The following is a 20,427-nucleotide window of genomic DNA, read 5'->3' as shown; positions in this document are numbered from 1 at the left end:
CCCTGAGCTATCCACTAGGTGGTCAGTCTCAGCTACAGATGTACTCACGCTGAAAATGTGCTACTTGCAGTGCAGGCATCACAAAGAAGAAGTCCCCCATCATCTCATAGAACTGGGCCTGGAGGGTCTGGGGGTCCTCAGTGTCCCCCAGGTACTCCTCCATCAGCAGGTCACTATACTCAGCAGGCAATATCTGGCCCTAGAGGATCAGAAACAGTCAGGCTAGACAGGAAGTGGCAGGGAGGAGGCAGCTTATTGGTGGGGAGATGAAGCCTGTGATGGACAAAATACTGGGGGAAAGGGCGAGTCCCTGATGTGAGCCTTCCATCTTTCCCTAGACACACAAACACACAAGCACAGGCCTTTGCTCCTGGGAGTCACTGCATGGGTAGGAATGTGGGAGTAGCCTCTTCATGGGGAGACCCAAGAAGTCTCACCATGTGTGCTGATATGTTCTGCAGAGCAGCCTGTATGGTGTTTCTGTCCATTTTCTCCTCAGTGTCTCCTATCCCCATGAGCTGGGTGACAAAGAGGAAAATAGATTCAAGTTGGGGTCTGAGGGTATTAAAGGGTATGGAGTCCTGATGTCCTTGTCACCATGCCAGATACATTCCTCAGATTTCTACCAAGTTAGAACTGGGCCTCACCTTGGGGATGATCCAACCAAACTCATCATTGTTGATGCCAATGATGCTGGGACCAGGTTGAAAGTCAGCAGAGGCCAGCAGCTCCTGAGGGTGCTTGAGTAGGAAGGTCCCATCCACCACACCAGAGATGATAGTGAGGGCCTAAGGGGACATTCAAGGTCAGGGAGTTGAGGTCGGGTTCCAGGCATTTTTCTGACATATTCAACTAATTCACCACCTCCCAACTCCTCCCAGTATGCTGCCTCAAACCTATCCCCAGAGATCCAACACTTGGCTGAGCTTCCCTTGGTCTCCATTTTGCATCCAGGGTTACAAGGACAGCAACCCATGGAAAGGCCATGCCACAGACAGAGTTCAGACTATTAAGGATTGGTTGTTTTATACCCTATTGCCTTTTCCCCACATAGGCCAATGGTCTTTCTGCCTTCCCCACACCCACTCTTTTTGGTCTGACCTTGGTAATAGCCAGCATTTCCTCTTCACTCTTGCCCCTCAGGCAGTGCACCAGAGCCTCTGAGTCCATCTGCCCACAGGCAGACAGATTGGCCACCATCTAGAAAGCAACCAGGCAAGGGCTATCTTATCGTTCCAGGCAGGAGGAAGAGTTTTCCCAGACCCAGATGGGTGCAGTGCTCCTAAATCTCCCAGGGTATGGAGTGTGGAGTTGCAGGAGTGAAATTGTACCCACTTCTCTGATGCTCAGAGGCCCCAGCCAGAAGGGCTATTCCCTTCTGCTTACTTACAGGATGAGGAAACTTGGCCATAAAACATACTCAGCCTCGGAGAGGCAGAGAGGTGTGAATTCTGATCCCTGACCCCTCAACAATTCCCAAGGAGACATACTCAAGGCATCTCCTTAGTCCTTATTGTTTCCACAAAACAGAGAACCAGCGGCTGTGAGGATGAAGGGTGAAACAGTGGGTCTGGGCTGGATGGTTGAGGGCACTCACCTTGACAACCACCTCAGAGGAGCTGGACATGAATCCAGGTACCAGGGCCACCCCACTCTGCATGATGGCCCCATGGAAGAGTCCTTGGGACATGGGGGACACGACATGTGAGGACACGCTAATGCCACCTGCAGACTCGCCAAAAATGGTGACACGGTTGGGGTTGCCTCCAAAGTGGGCAATATTCTGCTGGACCCAGCGTAGGGCGGCCACTTGGTCCAGATAGCCCCAGTTGCCAGTGGCATGCTGGTCTCCAGTGCTGAGAAGTGGTAGAGACAAGGGTCACAGGGCTGTCGCAGCTGTGCTTGGCACTCATTGCCCATTTCAATCCCAGGCTCACCTGAAGAAACCTGGAACTCCCAGGCGGTACTGGATAGTGACCACCAACACATCCTCAATGGCTGCCAGCCTGGATCCATCATACAAGGAAGCCATACCCATAATTAAACCCCCACCATGGATCCACACCATCACCTGGAGAAGTCAAGATAGTTGACATTGGTTCTGATCCAACTCAAGGCCCTCTGAGGCTACCCCCTACATTATCCATTGATTCGGCTCTCTGATACTATCTTCCTTCCAGAGCCCAGAAGGGGCCATGGTCTCTGCCATGGCTAAAGATCCAAGTTCAATTAAGAATATAGCACTCTTGTGCTTTCATCTACCCCATGTATAAAAGCATGGATCTAGTTCTCCCAGAACATTTCTAAGGTAGGCGATAAAAGAAGGTCTCTCTGAAATTCCCCCAAAGGACAATTATCCATTGTTCAGTTGAGTAAAGTGCAATGGAGCATCTGATCTCTGAGAGCCATCAAGACTTGGGGTCTCCATACCTAGGGTAAAGCCCCTCTCTGGGTAAGAAGGCCTTCTGGACCTGATAGTATTCTCACTGTCTCACTTCTTATTAGTATCCATGCTGTAGTAAGAGCCTAGGTTTGTTTGACTTTTCTAATATTCACACAAAAGAAGTGTCCTCCCACTCAACACTCAGGGACCATGTCCTGATACTCACAGGCAGGTTAGAGCCCTCATGGGCATGGACAGGTGAGTAGATACTGAGGTATAGGCAGTCCTCAGATACAGGGATGGCAGTCATGGTCATATTCAACAGGATCGTGGCCAAGACATTGTTTCCTTTGGCATTTTGCAGACACCTAATAACAATGGCAGACAGGTATTCTAAGGATTATACAGTGGTGAAACCCAGCCCCTGAGACTTGCTCCCAGCTATTCTCAGCCTCTGCCATCCCTCAGGTTCTGTTCAGGCACAACCCTTCTCTAAAGTTTCTTCCTACACAGGTGCAAGTCTCAGACTTAGATGAAGCCTTGACTTCCAGGTAGACCTCAAGGTTGTTGGGGGCTTCGATCCACCACTCTCCAGGCTGGGAGTTCTCGACTCTTAAAGGACTCTGTAGGAACCATTGACTGTAAGGACTGACATTCACCAATTCACCCAGTACCCATTCAGGCCTGGAACAGAGTTGCTGCCATCACACAAGTGAGTGAATTGAAATGGGAGGGCCTTCCTCATCCCAAGTTCAGACTCTCATGGAACTTCACCCTTCCACAGAGTCTCCAGTTGGGAGCATATAGACTTTTCATGGGTCAGTGGCACGTGGCCCTGTGGGTTGGCACAGTGAACTGAAGAGTTTAACTTCTCCAAAGAACCACCACTGCTGCCATCCTTAAGGATCTGTACGTACCATCAGCTGCTGGGGCAGAGACTCTTACAGCCAGCCTGCACATCTCCCAGATAACAGTGGAAGATTAGTCCAAACCAAGACAAAAGAAGTTTATCTCTGCTCCTCTCTTTAGCACCTGATGCTAATATTGTCCACATGTCAAGACTAGATCCCTGAGCCTAGCAAAAATGCTGCACTCTTTGAACGTCAACATATTTTTAGGAAAATGCATTGGGAGGATTTCCCACATGCTAAGGGAACTAGCTGTGGTGTTCAGATGGAAGAACTGCTCAGCCTGACCCACAGCTCGGAGCTCCTGTCCCACTCCGACACTGAAGTCCCCTGGGCTCCCTGGAAGAACTTACATGGCTGGGTGGGAGGTGGCATCCCTCACACCACTCCATGGTTCAGGGGGCTCTGGAGGGGCAAACCGCAGTGGTCCTACAGGTGGCTTGGCAAAAGGAATGCCCAGGAAGGTGTGGACCTTGACATCGGTGTCTCTCAGATGGACAAGGCTGCCCTTCACCTGCCCTGTGTGTGTGGTCCTGATGGGGCTGGATGAGTCGTGACCTGTGGGTAGAGTGATGCTACATCAGGATTGGGTCTGCCGAACCAGCAGCTGTGGGTGTTCAAGCCCCATGACCAACAAAAGAGGGAAAAAAAAGAAATTGGCAGATCTGAACTATTCCTATAAGAAAAAATTTAAAGCCCCAAGAACTCTTGGGGCAGTGCTATTCCCTTTCCCCATTAGAACTTTGAGGATCAGCAAGTTTGATTAACCTTGTATAGGGAGGCCAGAGCAGCAGCTACTCACAGATGCCAGTGACAGCAATTTACCAACATCAAGTCCAGTAAAATACATCCTTGACCCTGGGAATAGACAGGCTACCGAAGATGTCTTGAAAGATGAGATTTCAGACCATGTACCTCATTGTGGCCATCAGACACTGATGTCTAATATTTGTTACCGCAAAGGACAGGCATTGCTGATATGCTCCTGTTCGAGACCAGTTTACATGGAAGATGCTTCATCCTCAAAGAGGAACCTCTGTGAACTAGTACCAGGAAGCTGAGCCACACATGGGAATACATATTCCTCATGTCAGGAGGCAGAGCCCAGCTCCAGAAAGTGGGGAGTTAGTGAATAGTTAGGCAAAAACCAAGGGTTCTTAAGTAAAGTCCTGACACTGTAGAGTAGACCCTGTGACTGATGGTCCTTCTGAGGAGCCAGGACTGGGTGGGATAGATGATACTAGAGTCTTGTCAGATTCTGAACCAATGAATCCAAGCTAAAGATGAATTAATACAGAAGTCTTAGTGCAGACCTTTCTGCCAAGAAGGCCTTGATGACCTCCCAGAGTCTGGTCAAAAAAAGTAAGGAAGGGCTGGGAAGGTGGCTCAGTGGTAGAGTGATTGCCTTGCATGCATGAGGCCCTGGGTTCTATTCCTCAGCACCACATGACAAAAAAAAGCCAGAAGTGGTTCTGTGGCTTAAGTGGTAGAGCGCTAGCCTTGAGCTGAAATGCTGAGGGACAGCGCCCAGGCCCAGAGTTCAGGCCCCACGACCAACTCCCCCTCCCCCCCAAAAAAAAAGTAAGGGAGGAAGCTGGGTGCCAGGAGCTCACACCTGTAATTCTAGCTACTCAGGAGGCTGAGATCTGAGGATCGTGGTTCAAGCCAGCCCAGGCAGGAAAGTTTATGAGACTCTTATCTCCAATTAACCACCAGAAAACTGGAAGTGGCGCTGTGGCTCAAGTGGCAGAGCACACACCTTGAGCTGAAGAGCTCAAGGACAGAACCAGACCCAGAGGTCACACTCCATGACCAACTAAAAAAAAAAAGCAAGAAAGGAAGGAAGGAAGGGAGAGAGAAGAGAAGAGAAGAGGAAAGAGAAGAAGCCTGGAAGGGATAGGTGAGGCCCATGGGTAAGGTAGGGGGGAGACGCTTTAGGCAGATTAGATGGAGAACATTGTTAGGGACCATACTAGGAGGCTGTAGGATGAGAAAGATCAAGGGCTATACACACACACCTGGGCATGGTTTCTTTCTGGCATGAGCTCTTGATAAGGGCCTCAAGATTGTCTAGCAGGCACAGGGCATATGCCTTTGCCCTGGAAAGCCAAGCTATGCCCTTGCCCAGGACTGATACATAAGTGCAAAGAACCGACAGTCCTTTAGTTCCGCTTTGACATTGTGTGGCTGAGGGTCTGTGTACCACCTTGCCTGGAACCACTTTGGAGGTGCTATGGTACTTCTCTAGCCAATGGGGTAACCTACTCAAAAGCAAATGGCAGCATGAAGGTATTATTGTTGCTTTACCCAGGACCATTAGCAACTACAGCCAGACACAGCCACAGATATAGAGAAATGAGTGTCCTAAATATTCTCTCTCTCTCCTCTCTCTCTCTCTCTCTCTCTCTCTCACACACACACACACACACACACACACACACACACACACACACACACCATCCTCTTCCTGGAGGTTTCTGCCCATCTAGGGAAAATCAGAGCTTCCCACAGTAGGCTGGCTCACTCCTTGGTGTCCTCAGGTGTCTATGATCCCTCTCTGAGATATTTGGAGACCAATCTGGTCACCTCGTGGGGGTACTTTAAGTGGCATGTTTCCCACACTTTGCTCTTGACTCGCCTTTCCCTCCCTCCCCTTCCCCAGTCTCAAGCTCTGCTCTACACCATGTGGCAGATCTCACCCTGGTCCCCATCGCCCCCTGCAGGAGTCTCACCGTGGATCTGGAGTGGGAGAAGCAGGAACCCACAGATCATTGCAGTCAGCCAGGCAGGAAATCGGTCCAGAGGCATGGTTGGCTCACAGGACTGTTTCTGTACCTCTGTGTGGCACACTGCAACTCACTCACAGGCACAATTAAACTGGGCCTTGTGCAAGCAGGAGTTTAGACCTGCTGGAATAGGTGGGGATCTGGGTGGGGCTGGGGAAAGAGATTTCTGTGGAGAAAGTGGCACTGACAGGGCAGAAGTCACAGGAAGTCAGTGGCTAGCACTCAGGATCTGAGCCTTCCTCTTCTCCTACTTCCCCTTTGCTTTCCTCCAGGTGGGTTGTGTGGCTTCTGCAGCTCTTAAGATACTAGGAGCTGTCTCCAGACCTGAGATCATTATGTTTACTGAGGTGAAGGCTGTAATGGAGAAAATCAGGAGTGCTCTGAAGAGAAGCAGGCTCAGGAACCCACAAATGGACTGTGCCCCCAGCTCCCATGGGGCAAAGGTGAGCACTTGAACAAGAACAGGGAGCTGCGACTGTGTTCTTCATTCTGAAACTCCTTCTGTCCTGGGACTTAAACTCTGGGTCTGGGTGCTGCTCCTGAGCAATTCAGCTCAAGGAGAGTGCTCTACCACTTGAGCCCCAGTGCCACCTCCAGTTTTCTGGTGCTTAATTGGAGATAAGGGTCTCATGGACTTTCCTTGCCCAGGCTGGCTTTGAACCACGGTCCTCAGATCTCAGCCTCCTGTGACACGCGTGAGCCACTGGTGCCTGGCCTGAAACTCCTCCTTGAAATCAGGACTCAAGTTTATTACTAGGACTCCTTCAAGTTCCCTCAACCCTTAGAGTCATGGTTTTAGGGTCTGCATGGAAGAAAAAGCTGTTCCGGGGCTGGGAATGTGGCTCAGTGGTAGAGTGCTTGCCTCCCATGCATGAGGCCCTGGGTTCAATTCCTAAGCACCACATAAACAGAAAAAGCCAGAAGTGGCACTGTGGCTCAAGTGGTAGAATGCTAGCCTTGAGCTGAAGAGGTCAGGGACAGTGTCCAGGCCTAGAGTTCAAGCCCCACAACCCACACACACAAAAAAAAGAGCCGTTCCATTCAATCACACTTGTGACTGACACAAGGACTTAGCCTTTTACCTCTCCCTCAGTGGCTATCCTTGCTACTTTTATCACCAAGATAAAATTCACAGTTGTACCCACTTGACAAACATTTAAGGGGAACTTGCTAGTGGTCGTGCTGGGACTTAACAGGTTCTCAAGGTCTGTGGTAAGGTAGGGGAGACAGTCTCATAACCAAGTTTCCAAAATAGCCTGTGAACATTTTTTGTCTTCAGCAGTTAACTTCCTCCTTGACACCTTCCCCTCAGGCTCCACCTCTGCGCAGTCTGGCAGAGCTGACTTTAGTCTCTGTTGCCCCCTGGAGGAGTCTCACCTTGAAGAAGCAGAAACCGGAGCCCATACACCATAGCATGCACGAGGCTGATGCAGCAACATGGTGGGAACCCAGACCTCTGTCAGTGCTGCAGAACATGCTGAGTTTCATCCACAGGCAGCACTGGCAGCAGCAGCAACAGCAAATTAGAGCTTTCCCACTCCAGACTTTGGACGGGGCAGGAACACGTGGTACTGTGCAAGGTGTGCGTTGCGAAAGAGTGGGCACTGAACTTGGTAAAATTCCTGAGGAGCCAGAAGCCAGCAGAAGGCCATGTCTACCTCCTTATCTCCTGTGCCCCTGTTGGTCTCCTTGAAGATACTCAGTGGCTTCTGTAGCCTCTGAGTTACCAGGACTCTCTCCTCAAACCCAGAGTCCCTCCTGGCCCTATGGTTCGGTAGGGGTAGCAGGCACATCACTTCTGGAGAAGCCAAGAACTCTGCTGGGATAGCAATAGCCAGTCTGGACACTGGTGTTGCTAAACACAACCCAAGACTAGCGATGGGATATCAGAGCCGAAGAAAAGTAGAGAAAACACAGAGACACAGACAAAGAGATGGGGGAGGAGCATGGGGTCCCAAGGCTCAAGGGCACTTGGGCCCCAAGTTTCCACCAGCAAGCATATTTGAGTTTACACAAAGAAGGTTACCATGGATACGGGCAAAAAGAAAAGCATCTGTATTATCACAATCAGAGCCGAAACAGAGCTTGTGAGAGATACTAGTTCCTTTATTCTTTTGAGCCAGGAGGCTGCAGCCCAGGGAGAGCCCAGACCAGAAGTCCTTACCTCGCCTCCCAGGGTTAAGCTGCTAGCTCAGCTCTTTTATCCACAAGATCCCCAGCCCCGACTGGCATTCCAGTATCTCCAGAGCTGTCTGCTTTAACCCTTCCATGGCCAGCTCTCAGCGTTCCGAGGCCGCGTTCCAAACTCTCGAACCTTCCCCCAGGTTTCACAGCTTGGTGTCAGAGTTCCCTACACGCCAGGCCAGCCGGATTTCTCGGAGGAAATGGCGAGACTCGGCCTCAGAGAGCCGATAGGCTGTATGGGAACGACCCTGGCCTCTGTCAAGGTCTCCACGGGATCGCCAGGCCTCGCCGGACCCGGATCCCTTCTCAAAGCCCGGCGGGAGCAATCCGCATTTTCCCTCGGTCTCAGAGGCCAGCACGCAAAGCCACCGCTTCCCCCAAACCTGAGGCGGATTCCGAAAAGCGCGCCGGGTCCCTCGGGCCACCCCGTAGCCGCGCCACGCCTCCTTCCCGTACTCCGGAAGTGGGCTCTTAGGAGCGGAAGTGGGCCCCGGCTGGGGTCGGCCGCCGTTGCGGGATGGTGGGCGGCGGCGGAGGCGGTGGGCTGCTGGAGAATGCAAACCCCCTCATCTATGAGCGCTCTGGGGAGCGGCCCGTGACTGCAGGGGAGGAGGACGAGGAGGTTCCCGACAGCATAGACGCACGGGAGATCTTCGATATCCGCCGGTGCTGGGCCCTGGCCGGGGAGCGGACGGGCCGGGGAGCGGACGGGCCGGGGAGCGGACGGGCCGGGGAGCGGACGGGCCGGGGAGCGGACGGGACGGGGGCGGCGGGGAGCGGGGAAGGGACTGGAGTCCGACCGCTGGCTGAACTTCTAAGTGGACAGAAACACAGGACACGCTTTCCTTCACTTATCACATCTTATTCGCTCCATCAATGACCCAGAGCATCCCCTGACGCTAGAGGAGTTGAACGTCGTAGAGCAAGTTCGGGTTCAGGTGAGGCACGCCCAGCGTCGGGGGGGTGGGGGGAGCGACTCGTTTGGATCTGAGCAGCAGACACCTGAGTTTGGGGGGAAGCGGGGGATCTTTACCATGCCCATTTTAGGGGTATTGATGCTGAAGCCCATAAAGATTAGGTGATTTGCCCACAGCAACAGGCTTGGAGGGCACCCGGGCTGGGGATAATTGTGATGTCTGACCTCTCCCCCCCTCCCCCAACACCTCCCACCTAGGTTAGTGACCCTGAGAGCACAGTGGCGGTGGCCTTCACGCCTACCATTCCGCACTGCAGCATGGCCACCCTTATTGGTTTGTCTATCAAAGTCAAGCTTCTGCGATCCCTTCCCCAGCGTTTCAAGGTCAGTTGGAGTTGAGCACCGGAGGGTGCAACTAAGTCTGCTGCTTAAGGAGGAGGGGACTGGAAGAACAGGGACATGGAGAGGATATCAGAGTTTAGGGCCTAGGAGGATCCCAACTAGCAGAGATGAAAGTGGGCTGAAATTGGCCAAGTTGATTGATAGTAAGAGAGATCTGAAGTGGAAAGTGGTTTAAAAAAAAAAAAAAGTAGTGAGGTGTGTGGCAAGAGGAGCTGTAGGTGGATTTGGATCTGACCCACAGTCGTTGGCCAGTCCTTTGGGTAGAGTTGGAATGGCTGTGGGTGAGTTTTGGGCGCAGTGGTGGGACCAGAATCTAGAGGCATGATTAGGAGGAAGAATTCGTTGGAAGTAGCACTGGAGGGTTGGGGGCGGGGGAAGGGGGAAGAGGGGGGGGGGACAGGAATGGGTGAGTGCTCAGGCTCAGGTTGTTTCCTTCCCAGATGGATGTGCACATTACCCCAGGAACCCATGCCTCGGAGCATGCAGGTAAGTGTGAGCTGGTGATGAAAGTGATATCGTAGTGCCCTGTGCTGTGGGAGGTACTACCTTGCCACAGTGGTCTATAGGGAAATTGGGGAATGGAATTGTCAGTGAGATTTAGCCTATAACAAAGCTCACCTGACTCAAATCTCCTGCTTACCATGTACCACCCCCCTGCTCTCTCCAAGTAAACAGGAAAGTTGTGTCAGATTTTGACAGTATCAGAAGCAGGTGAGAGGCATTCTTAAGAAGACAGGATCACTGTGGGCTTATGTGATTGGTTGGGTAGTCTGATTTAAGATATGGGGTCCTAGGAAGGTGATAGGAGAGCCTTATATTGGTGGGAATGTAGCTTATACTAAGGCTTAGAGATTGGGCTAGCTAGCAGCTTAACGAGCTGGTTTTGATTCTGCCTTTCTCACGCCTTCTTTCACACAGTGAACAAACAGCTTGCAGATAAGGAGCGAGTAGCAGCTGCCCTGGAGAACACCCACCTACTGGAGGTTGTGAATCAGTGTCTGTCAGCTCGCTCCTAAGCTTGGCTTCTGACCCCCAGCCTGCACACTGGTCTCTACTGGCCCCAGCTGCATCCAGGGGTCATGACTTTGTTTTCTTGAATCACTGACAATGAGAAATTAACATTTTGCATTTTGTAATAAACCTTTAATTTATATTCATTTTCTAGGATGCCTTAGTGACTTTGTCTTGGAATCATTTGGGATTAGGAGGGAGGGCAGGGGCAGTGGGTGTCCCTGCAGAGTGGACCCTACCTAGACCTCTCAGGTAGCTGGGTCAGGCACAGGCCATCATGTCTGGTTTGGTTTTGTTGGTTGGTTGTTTTGGGGTTTTAACTCAGGCCTTGTTCTGGCTAAGCATGTGCAACTACACCGCAAGCCACTTTTGCATTAATTATTTTTCAAATAAGATTTCACATTAGGGGCTAGGAAGGTGGCTCAGTGGTAGAGTGCTTGCCTTGCATGCATGAGGCCCTGGGTTCAATTCCTCAGATCCACATAAGCAGAAAAAGCAGGAAGTGGTGCTGTGGCTCAGCTGATAGGGTGCTATTAGCCTTGAGCTGAAGAGCTGAGGAACAGCGCGCAGGCCCAGAGTTCAGGCCCCATGACCAACTAAAAAATTGTAATAATAATAGTAACAATAATAATAAAGTTTTTTTTAAAAGATTTCACATTATACCTGGGCTGATGTGGACCATGATCCTTCTGTTTGTGCTTCTGCTGGGATGACAGATATGTACCACAATGCCCAAGTTTTCTATTAGTTAAGATGAAAGTCTCATTAACTTTCTTATCTGGGCTAGCCCTGAATATCAATCCTCCTGACTTCTGCCTCCCATGTAGCTAGGATTACAGCCTGCACAAATCTATTCTTGATGGCCCATTGACAACACTTTGCCTGTCCTGAGAGTGGGCATTTGGGCCCAGGGGTTTACTGTTTGGCTTTATTTACTGTTTACAGTTTTCCATCCAGCCCTGTGTGGCAGTTGCTTTTATCCATGAGGAAATTAGCTTCTAGAATAGTTTTCAATGCTCATAGCTCAAGAGGTAAAGGGAATCTAAACATCTGGTAGGGGGCGCTGTTACCTCCATAGAAAGGCCTAGGCCCACCCCAGATCCCAGCTTCTGTTGTGATCACGGCTCACTGATGACTGAGAGGACACTGTGGAACTAACTGATTGCTCAGTACATGTCACTCTTCATACATGATTGGGATAGTCGTGGCAGTCTCGGGACTGTTCTGTAGGGGATATGAATAGGCCCTGGTCCTATTTCAGATGATCTTCCAGGGACTGGACCCCCATTCCACAGATAGGAGCTGAAGGCTCTAGGTAGGCATGGTGCCTGATCAGGGTGATCAGGCCCAGGCAGCCCTTCTGAATTATAAGCCTCATCACATGCGGCCTCTACTGGATGTGTCTGTGTTCAACTGGAAGTGGGGGTCACAGAGAAGGGAAGTGTCACTGAGTCATTCCATTGGCCCTCTTGGCAGCCAGAGCATGATTGGGTAAGGGATACCAAGCTGTTCATGCCACGGTTGGGGTTTCAGATAGTCCCCTTGACAGTCTTGACTCATAAATGCCTGGCCTCTGACTGCCTGTGGGACACCATCTGTGCATACTGGGCCAGCACCCAGGGAACCTTCTGGAACCCCCAGCTGTTGGGTGAGGATGCAGAAGTAACGGTAGGGGGGAAGAGCTCAAGTTCTCTGAAACCCATCTCTAGGTATATCTGGCTCTGCTATTTCTGGCCAGTGACCCCTGAAGCCTCTGTTACCATGTCTACAAAATGGGAAAACAAATCATAGCTAAATGAGATTGATCTCGAGATCAGGTGACACATGAACAAGCCCAGCCATGTCTATTATCTTGCCCCTGGTAAAAGGGCCTATACTCAGGTACTGAGTATAGGTCAGTAAAATGGATGGATGGATGGATGGATGGATGAGTGAAGCCTTAGAACAGAGTACAGTCCTTGAGACCTGAAGGCTGTGGTCAAGGAGGGCTGAGGACACTGAAGCCCAGTTCCCAAGTTTCCTTTGCACCCCACCTGAGATTAGGTGGGGTCCCACAGTGAGAAGATGGGTATAGAGGGGCTGGGAAGGTGGCTCAGTGGTAGAGCACTTGACTTGCATGCCTGAGGCCCTGGGTTCGATTCCTCAGCACCACATAGGCAAAAAGAAAAAAGCCATAAGTGGTGCTGTAGCTCAAGTGGTAGAGCACTAGCCTTGAGCTAAAGAGCTGAGGGATAGCGCCCAGGCCCAGAGTTCAGGCCTCACGATCGGACCAAAAAAAAAAAAAAAGAAGAAGATGGGTATAGAATACAGGGAAGAGTTGTCTTCATTGTTAAAGGGATCCCTGGAACAATCCTGAGCAAACCACTATCCTGGAGAAAGAATGGTGCAGAAGCAAGAGAAAGCCTACTGATTCAGCCTGCCCTATCCACCCAAGGGTAATAATAATACAAGTGTTTTGAGATGGCTCCATGTGTGTCTTGAACCAATTACAGTACCTCTATGTATTATGTTACATGTGTGTGTGTGTGTGTGTATCTCAGAACAACCCCCAACAAGATATTAACCGCAGTGGACACAGGAGGAAACTGAGGCTCAGCCAGGATAAATGCACAAAGGATGACATAACTAGAAAGGAACAGAGGGCCTTAGGGCTGCTTCCAGACTCACTTTGTGCATTCTAGGTGGCCAACTTCAGCACAGAGGGCTGGGAGGACTAGATGGTAGGAGTAGAGAAATGTGTCTCAAGGTCACATTCTGGTGTGAAAGTCCTCTGGCCCTACCTAGGTTCCTGATAAGTGTCTCTACCCTGTTGGGGCAGCTACCAGAATGCCTGGGATCTGAGTGGCCTGTGTGTATGCTGTTTCCTTGGCAATGAAGACACACTGCTGAAGTCAAGAGCTCAAATTACCAGAGGGGAAAGCCAGCCCTGTTTATATGCTCAGCCTTCTGCTGGGAAGGGCCACAGCTATTGCCCTCCCCCACCCCTCTGCTGGACATCTAGGGGTTCTTCCCAGCTACACCACATGTGTATGTTGGGCGGGTGGGGGGTGGGGGGTGCAGGGGGAAGGTTATAAGCAGGTGGCCAGTATTCTTGATGGGAAATGGTATGCTGGTTCTAGAAACTTCTATCCTCTGATGAGAGGTTGAGCTGACTCTCTATTCCTGCTAGATCTTATCCGAGAAGCCACAGCCAGCAGGTTTCCAAGGTCTTCCAAGGTTTCCCAGGTTTCCAAGGTCTTTCCTAATGGGGATGACACACGGGCTGGCCCCTTCTGACCAACTCTTGCCTACTTCGAAGACTTCAAGAATAAGAGAGCCCTTCATGAACCCCTAACCTTTCCTAGTCAGGCCCTTATCCATCCAAGGACTTCTTAGATGTTGCCAAGGAAACTGATGTAGCAGTCAGAAAGTCTAGCCCAAGTCTCCATGACAACCTGCTACAGCCCACTAGGGTCGATCTATCTGTGATGTCACCTGAGTCTTGAATGGGTGCCCTCCCACTGACACGGTACTTCTCACAATCTAACATCAGAGACTGATAGCAAGTTCTTGTTCTAAAATACGTCACAGCCTCCCCACCCCCCAGTCCTTATGACAGAGATGAACAAGGTGGAATAGGTCATGATGTCCAATTTATGTCCAATTTTATCTCCCTGAAGCCGGAGAGAGCCAAGATCCAGTAGACCAGAGGAATAGCTATCACTAGACACTCAGCTTCCTGATCACCTCTCCTTCCTCTGTGCCCCCCCCCAACCCTAGGTCTGAGGGAGAGTAAACTTTAGACACCAAAGTGGTAGCAAAGTCACTTCCCACCTCTTACCCATACTCTGTCTGCATGTGCTCTTCCTGGGGCTAAGGAAGCAGGAAAAGCTTAAAGAGTCAAGTGTCTACATCTTGCTGGCATCCTACACTGTCTGCCTGGATTTCCCCAACTCAGGGCAACCTCCAGCCCAGGGGCAGAATAACCAGTGCCAGGGGCAGATATTTTTAGCAGAGTTGCTGGCAGTTGCTTGGAAGGTAGAGTTGTGGGACTGAGTTCACCTTTTCCCGTCTCTGGGCCTGTGTCTTCTCTCTAGGATTGAAGCATGCAATCCTGCCTGCTAGGCACTACCAGGGGGTCCTCCTGGTCCCTTCCCAGCCACCTGCTACTGGTCCCCAGGGATTCACAGACACCACCATCACCTCTACCTTTCATCCCTAAAGACAGGCTTATTACAGACAATCTTCAATTCTCCAGGACAGGGAAGTGCCAGAAGGATTTGGTGTGGACTCTTTAGGAACTCTAGCAATGATTTAGGAACTCTAATAAATTCTAGCTCTCATATGGGCCTGTGAGGAGTGGGGGGTTAGGGACTGAGAATCTGTCCAGTCCTAACTGGTCTACAGGCTCAGGCAATTGGCCACGAGTGAGCAAAGGAAGGGAGAATTCACTCTTAAAGGGGCAGACCTAATTTTTCCCCAAGAGGAGTTGCACTTGGCTGGTCTAGCCTGCCTCCCCACCCGTGTCCACCACTCCCCCCAAACCCCACAGTACACACACACACACACACACACACACTCATTCTCCCCCTCCCTCTTTTCCCTCCCTCCTTCTTTAACACACCCAGTCCTTGGAAGCTGTCTAGCCAGCCCCTGGTGTGTGTGGGGAGGGGGGGGGGTAATCTCGGTGGGTGCGAGGCTCTCCACTGAAGGTGGGGATTCCCCGCAGGGTGGACACATCAGCCCGCAGCAGCGGCGTGGACGGGGGGGGGGGACGGGGGCGGGGCGGGGCGGGGGCGGGCGGAGGCTTAAATAGGCAGCTCTGGAATCGCCTAGCCAGAGCGGGCTGAGGACTCCAGCCGCGCGGAAGGTCCGAGGGTCTGCGCCCAGCTCTGCGAGCGGGGTGCTTCTGAGCCCCATCGGCCTGCGTCGGAGCCCCACCCTGGTCCTCGCGGTGTCTGTGCGCGAGTGGGTGAGTGTCCCGGGGAGTGGGGTGCGGCGCGCCGTCTGAGTCGCCGATGGCTGGGCCAGGTTTTGGCGGGGTGACAGGTTAAAGACCCTAGTGGCCGGGAGTGGGTTGAGGCCAAGCATCTTTCCTGACTCCAGATCCCACTTCTCTGGGCCAAGCATCTTGCTGGACTCGGGGTCCCACTTCCCCCCTGCTGCTGCTCACACGGCCACCCCGGTTGGTTCCTAATCCTCCAGACGGCGGCGTCGGACGAGATGACCCTGAATGGCGGCAACAGCAGCGGCAGCGGCGGCGGCGGCGGAGCCGCGGGGAGCCGCGGCGGCGCGGGCCGCGAGCGCGAGCGCCGTCGGGGCAGCACCCCCTGGGGCCCCGCGCCGGAGCATGCCGGTGGACGAGCGCGACCTGCAGGCGGCGCTGACTCCGGGCGCCCTGGCCGTGGCCGCCGCCGGCACCGCGACCCAGGGCCGAAGGCTGGACTGGCCCGAGGGCTCCTCGGACTCGCTCAGCTCCGGGGGCAGCGGCTCCGACGAGAGCGTGTACAAAGTGCTGCTGCTGGGGGCGCCCGGCGTGGGCAAGAGCGCCCTGGCGCGCATCTTCGGTGGTGTCGAGGATGGTCCTGAAGCAGAGGCCGCAGGTGAGAGGAAGGGGACATTTCTGGGGGAGGGAAGACCCCAGGGTTAGGACAGTTGCAAAATACTATGAGACCCTAAAAATACTGATATGCATACCTCTATCTTCCCACTTCAAGATGGGAAAATTAAAGGAGGAAGGACTACCTCCAACCATCTTCTTCCCCTTCGGCCATGTGCCAGCCCTTGATAGGGAAGAAATGCCCAGAATAGAAGACCCAAGGTTTGGATTTCTCTGTGGCATGAGGGCAAGACATTTCTCCCTGCAAGAGTTGGGAGTTTCTAGAAAAGCCTTAGGTTGACCAAGACCCCCACGGGTTCGTGACAGTCACTAATTCTGACTCCAGCTATGGTGATCACAAAGAGCCCAGCCTAGGCGGCAGGAGGGCAGAGAGCACGGGTGTAGACACTTGGGACATTGCTAATTTGGGGGACATAGGTAGAGATCACATGCTCACTCACCATTCCCAGATTCTAGTCTTGTCCATTCTGTTGCTATTAGCAGCCTTCTTCAAGTAGAGAAGTGTTTGGAGAGCTGTAGGAAGGAGTGATAGGGTGTGGCCACAGCAGGGAAATGGGTAGGAGGGGGGGAGCTTTTGACAGTCAGTTGGTAACCTGACTATATCTTCCGTCCAGGGCACACATATGACCGTTCCTTCATGGTGGATGGCGAAGAAGCATCACTCATGGTCTATGATATTTGGGAGCAGGTAGGATGTAGGCTGGGAGGCAGAGCAGGGGTGGATGGGAGGGATGAGCTGGGGTAGGTAAAAGGCTCTTGGTAGAAATATGGGGAGCAGTTGTAACTGTGTGTGTTTCTGTGTGTGTGTGTTCTTCAGGATGGGGGTCACTGGTTGCCTGGCCACTGCATGGCCATGGGGGATGCATACGTCATCGTGTACTCAATAACTGACAAGGGCAGCTTTGAGAAGGCCTCAGAACTTCGGGTCCAGCTACGGCGAGCCCGGCAGACCGACGATGTGCCCATCATCCTGGTGGGCAACAAGAGTGACCTGGTCCGCTCTCGCGAGGTCTCCGTGGACGGTGAGTGGGTAGCGGGTCAGAAAAGCGGGGGGGGGAGGTGGATTTTGACTGGGCTGTGGGCCAGTCAGTCTTGGCTGGGCTTGAGTCCCTGGGGATCATCAGTGGCTAAAAATGTTCAGGAAGAAAACGGGAGAGGGAAGGGGAGAGAGAGGAGGAGGAGGGAAAAGAGGAGGGAGAGAGAGAAAGAAGGGGAGGGAAGGAGGGAGCGAGAGGCTGTCCAATCCACAAGGCTGGCTTCCAGAGGTCTCGGAGAGCTAGGGAGAGAACCAAATTTCCAAGCAGAGCTAAGACACCTCAGCTAAGACCCTCTCCCTTCCTGCCTATTTGACTCTGGCTTGGTAGGTGTGTGGAGGGGTTAGATGGAAGGAAGTAGAAGAAGCCACATCAGGAGGTTAGAGCTTGATTCTGGCTGCATTGGGGCCAGTCCTGGAGTAAGCTTGGTTCTTTCCTCTAGGCTTAGCATTTTTCTCTGTGGTCCCTAGCACTGAATGCATCAGAGGAAGCTAACAGTGACTTCATAACATTGTTTTCCCTCTAGTCTACTGGGTTATTCATTAGAATATAACATAAAATCATAAAGCACTAAGCTGTCCAGAGAAGTGCTCGTTTCCCTTGGTTTACTATTGTAGTACTTCTGTTTAAATATCAGGCTTCAAATAAATGAATGTCTTTTGTGTGTGTGTGCACAATGTGCCTTCCTTCAATGGTGCCCCAGAGGAAGAATGGGATCTTCTTGTTTCTGCAGAGAACCCAGGATTCTCCCTATTCTTACCTGAGGATTCGTGGGTAGTAGCTTCTTGGGGTGGCCAGAATTTGAGTGGGTTCCCCCCAATCCCTCACTCTTTGTTTATTGAAACATATCTGTCTCCCACCACACCAGAGGGCCGGGCCTGCGCAGTGGTCTTTGACTGCAAGTTTATAGAGACGTCAGCGGCACTGCATCACAACGTCCAAGCGCTGTTTGAGGGTGTTGTGCGTCAGATACGCCTGCGCAGAGACAGCAAAGAGGATAATGCACGAAGGCAAGCTGGTACCCGGCGGCGGGAGAGTCTTGGAAAGAAGGCAAAGCGCTTCCTAGGCCGCATCGTAGCACGCAACAGTCGCAAGATGGCCTTCCGCGCCAAGTCCAAGTCTTGCCACGACCTCTCAGTTCTCTAAGGCTCTGGGGGTTCCCAATACAGTGGGAAGATGGATGGGCTGAGGTGATGGCCCTCCTTTTATGCCCCTCAGAACTGGGCATGCCTCATGCCACAACTCGTGGACAGACAGACAGTGCTTGGCCTGGGAGGTGTGTCTTTTGGTGACCCGTGAGGGCTGGGCCCATCAAGATGCATGTGCAGGCCCATGTGCATCCCAGAAGCAGGCTGGGCCCAGCCCTTGGCAGGCCTGTGTGTGTGGGGACAGGACTCCACCTTCCTCCTTGCAGGTGTGCATGCCCTGGAGAGAGGCTGTTCGATGCAGTTGCTATTTGTTTACATGCATTTTTTTGTAATAAAGAATATTTCCTGACATGCTGGGGCTATCGACTGTGTTTCTTCCATCTTAGGGTTATAGCAACAGGTAGGTTGAGACACAAGGGCTCCAGGCCCCCTCACCCTTAGACCTTGAGAGACAGATGAGAGGGTGGGAACTTCAGGATTGGGGAATCCAAAGAGCAGAAGGAAACAAAATCTTTCCCATGACATTATCCAGATCCTTCTGCCCTGGGGTCTGACGTTGTCTACTGTTTACTGTTCTTTCCTCTGAGTAGCCAGGCCAGCATTGGCTAACTTAATTTTAATAAAAACAGTTCTCTGTAGTCCTCCCTGACTGGAATATGAGATCTTGGAATGTGTCCCAGTATGCTTATGGCTCCCAGTGTGCATATAGTTGGGTGCACCTATGGCCAGGAAAAGGAAGCCAGGACTCACCCTCCTCCACACGTGTACCTGCATCGGAATTTACTTGCGGTAGCCTTCTCTTATCTAGTCTTTATCACTTTCTGTAGTTTCAGTTATCCTTGGTTGACTGCATTGTGAAAACATTAAATGGAAAATTCCAGGAATAAAATAAAATTTTATACGTTCTGAATTGCACTTGTTCTGAGTAGCATGATGAAATTTCAAGCCACCTAGCCCTGTCTCACTCAGGATGTTAATCATGCTTTGTCCAGAGGATCCATGATGCCTATGCTACCCGTTTGTCACCAAGAAGCCATCTCTGTGATCAGATCAACTGTTATCATAGTGCTAGTCATTTATTTTTGTTAATGATGCTCCCACTAAAGCACAAGAGTAGTGATGTTGGCAATTCAACTATGACAAAGAGAAGCAGTAAAGTGCTTCCTTTAAGTGAAAAGGTAAAAGTTTACAGGTATGTATGCATACACACACACACACACACACACACAACATATATAGTTCGCTACTATCTGTGGTTTCAGGTACCCATCCAGTGGGGAGTTTTGGTATCCCTCAAAGATAAAGAGGACCACTGCACATGGTTTTAGATCCTCTCATCTCCAAAGCCTGAAGGCAGCCTGGGGCAAGGTAAGGGACAGCTTCTGAGAAGATAAGAGTCCATAGATTTCTTGATGCATTCCATTTATTCATTCCGCAGTTCCTTGAGGCCTGGCTAGAATCTCGATTGCAACTTGTTCAAGGCAAAAAAAAAGTTTAAGGAACAGTTCCTCTGTATGTGGGTAGAGGGTCTCTAAGATTCCCCCACATTTCTCCAGAGCAGTATGAATTACTCAGAACTTCTGTTGCTTCCTCCATTCCCTCCAACATACTTTGAGGCATGTGGAAGTCTGCTCTTCTCAGAGCAGGTAAGGGTTCACTGGTCTGAAGAAGAACCTAAGCCCTCCTGGCTCTGCTACTTATTGCCAAATCTCTTAGCCTTTCTGTGCCCCTTTGTATGACTTGGGGACAATGCTCCCTTTGGAATGGAGTGAGTAGAATAATGAATTATGTACTTAGAGCAATGCCATGGATGTAATAGACTCAGTAATGTGAGACCTCCTTCAGTATTTTCACACAGTCTAGACTCAGGCTGGATGCTCAAGTGACCCCCAGGCAGATGCCCAGATTCTGACCAAGTGGGAGCAGCTAAGGAGTTTCTGCCCAACTTCTGAGACACTAACCAGAAACACCACGAGAAGGCTTTGATGGAGACCCAAGAAATCTCCAGGGACAAGGAACAGGAAACTGGGATCTTTCCAGCTTTTCTCCTTGTCTG

The 20,427-nt window shown here is 51.5% G+C and overlaps 3 protein-coding genes across 7 annotated transcripts in view; 2 read left to right on the top strand and 1 right to left on the bottom strand.

Annotated features, from left to right (window-relative positions):
• LOC105983009 (pyrethroid hydrolase Ces2e-like) overlaps positions 1-7,591 on the bottom strand; it is a 28,327-nt gene extending 20,736 nt beyond the window's left edge. Inside the window, exons 1-10 of one of the 5 annotated variants that reach the window (XM_013012731.1) lie at positions 7,455-7,591; positions 6,024-6,431; positions 3,645-3,849; positions 2,610-2,751; positions 1,938-2,071; positions 1,598-1,856; positions 1,102-1,200; positions 648-788; positions 438-518; positions 49-199 (exon numbers count right to left, since the gene is read on the bottom strand). In XM_013012731.1, the coding sequence (XP_012868185.1) occupies positions 49-199; positions 438-518; positions 648-788; positions 1,102-1,200; positions 1,598-1,856; positions 1,938-2,071; positions 2,610-2,751; positions 3,645-3,849; positions 6,024-6,099 (1,288 nt within the window). In that variant the 5' untranslated portion in view covers positions 6,100-6,431; positions 7,455-7,591. The remainder of the gene's footprint in view (positions 1-48; positions 200-437; positions 519-647; positions 789-1,101; positions 1,201-1,597; positions 1,857-1,937; positions 2,072-2,609; positions 2,752-3,644; positions 3,850-6,023; positions 6,432-7,454) is intronic. The other 4 variants (XM_013012732.1, XM_013012733.1, XM_013012734.1 and 1 more) reach the window with 4 other exon arrangements.
• A 1,135-nt stretch (positions 7,592-8,726) lies between these two features.
• Positions 8,727-10,744, top strand: Fam96b (family with sequence similarity 96, member B). The gene is made up of 5 exons (XM_013012762.1): positions 8,727-8,917; positions 9,120-9,199; positions 9,436-9,561; positions 10,020-10,065; positions 10,498-10,744. The coding sequence occupies exons 1-5, from the start codon at positions 8,779-8,781 to the stop codon at positions 10,593-10,595; spliced, it is 489 nt and encodes a 162-aa protein (XP_012868216.1). The 5' UTR covers positions 8,727-8,778; the 3' UTR covers positions 10,596-10,744.
• Positions 10,745-15,919: 5,175 nt separating this feature from the next.
• Positions 15,920-18,710, top strand: Rrad (Ras-related associated with diabetes). The gene is made up of 4 exons (XM_013012782.1): positions 15,920-16,172; positions 16,804-16,877; positions 17,007-17,211; positions 18,092-18,710. Exons 1-4 carry the CDS (start codon positions 15,920-15,922, stop codon positions 18,367-18,369), a joined length of 810 nt encoding a protein of 269 aa, XP_012868236.1. The 3' UTR covers positions 18,370-18,710.
• Positions 18,711-20,427: the final 1,717 nt, after the last annotated feature.

The sequence above is a fragment of the Dipodomys ordii genome, unplaced genomic scaffold, assembly GCF_000151885.1.
Source record: "Dipodomys ordii isolate 6190 unplaced genomic scaffold, Dord_2.0 Scaffold18, whole genome shotgun sequence".
NCBI classification, from domain to species: Eukaryota; Metazoa; Chordata; class Mammalia; order Rodentia; family Heteromyidae; genus Dipodomys; species Dipodomys ordii.
The sequence above is the reverse complement of the archived record's forward strand: the minus strand, read 5'-3'. Positions and strand labels throughout refer to the sequence as shown.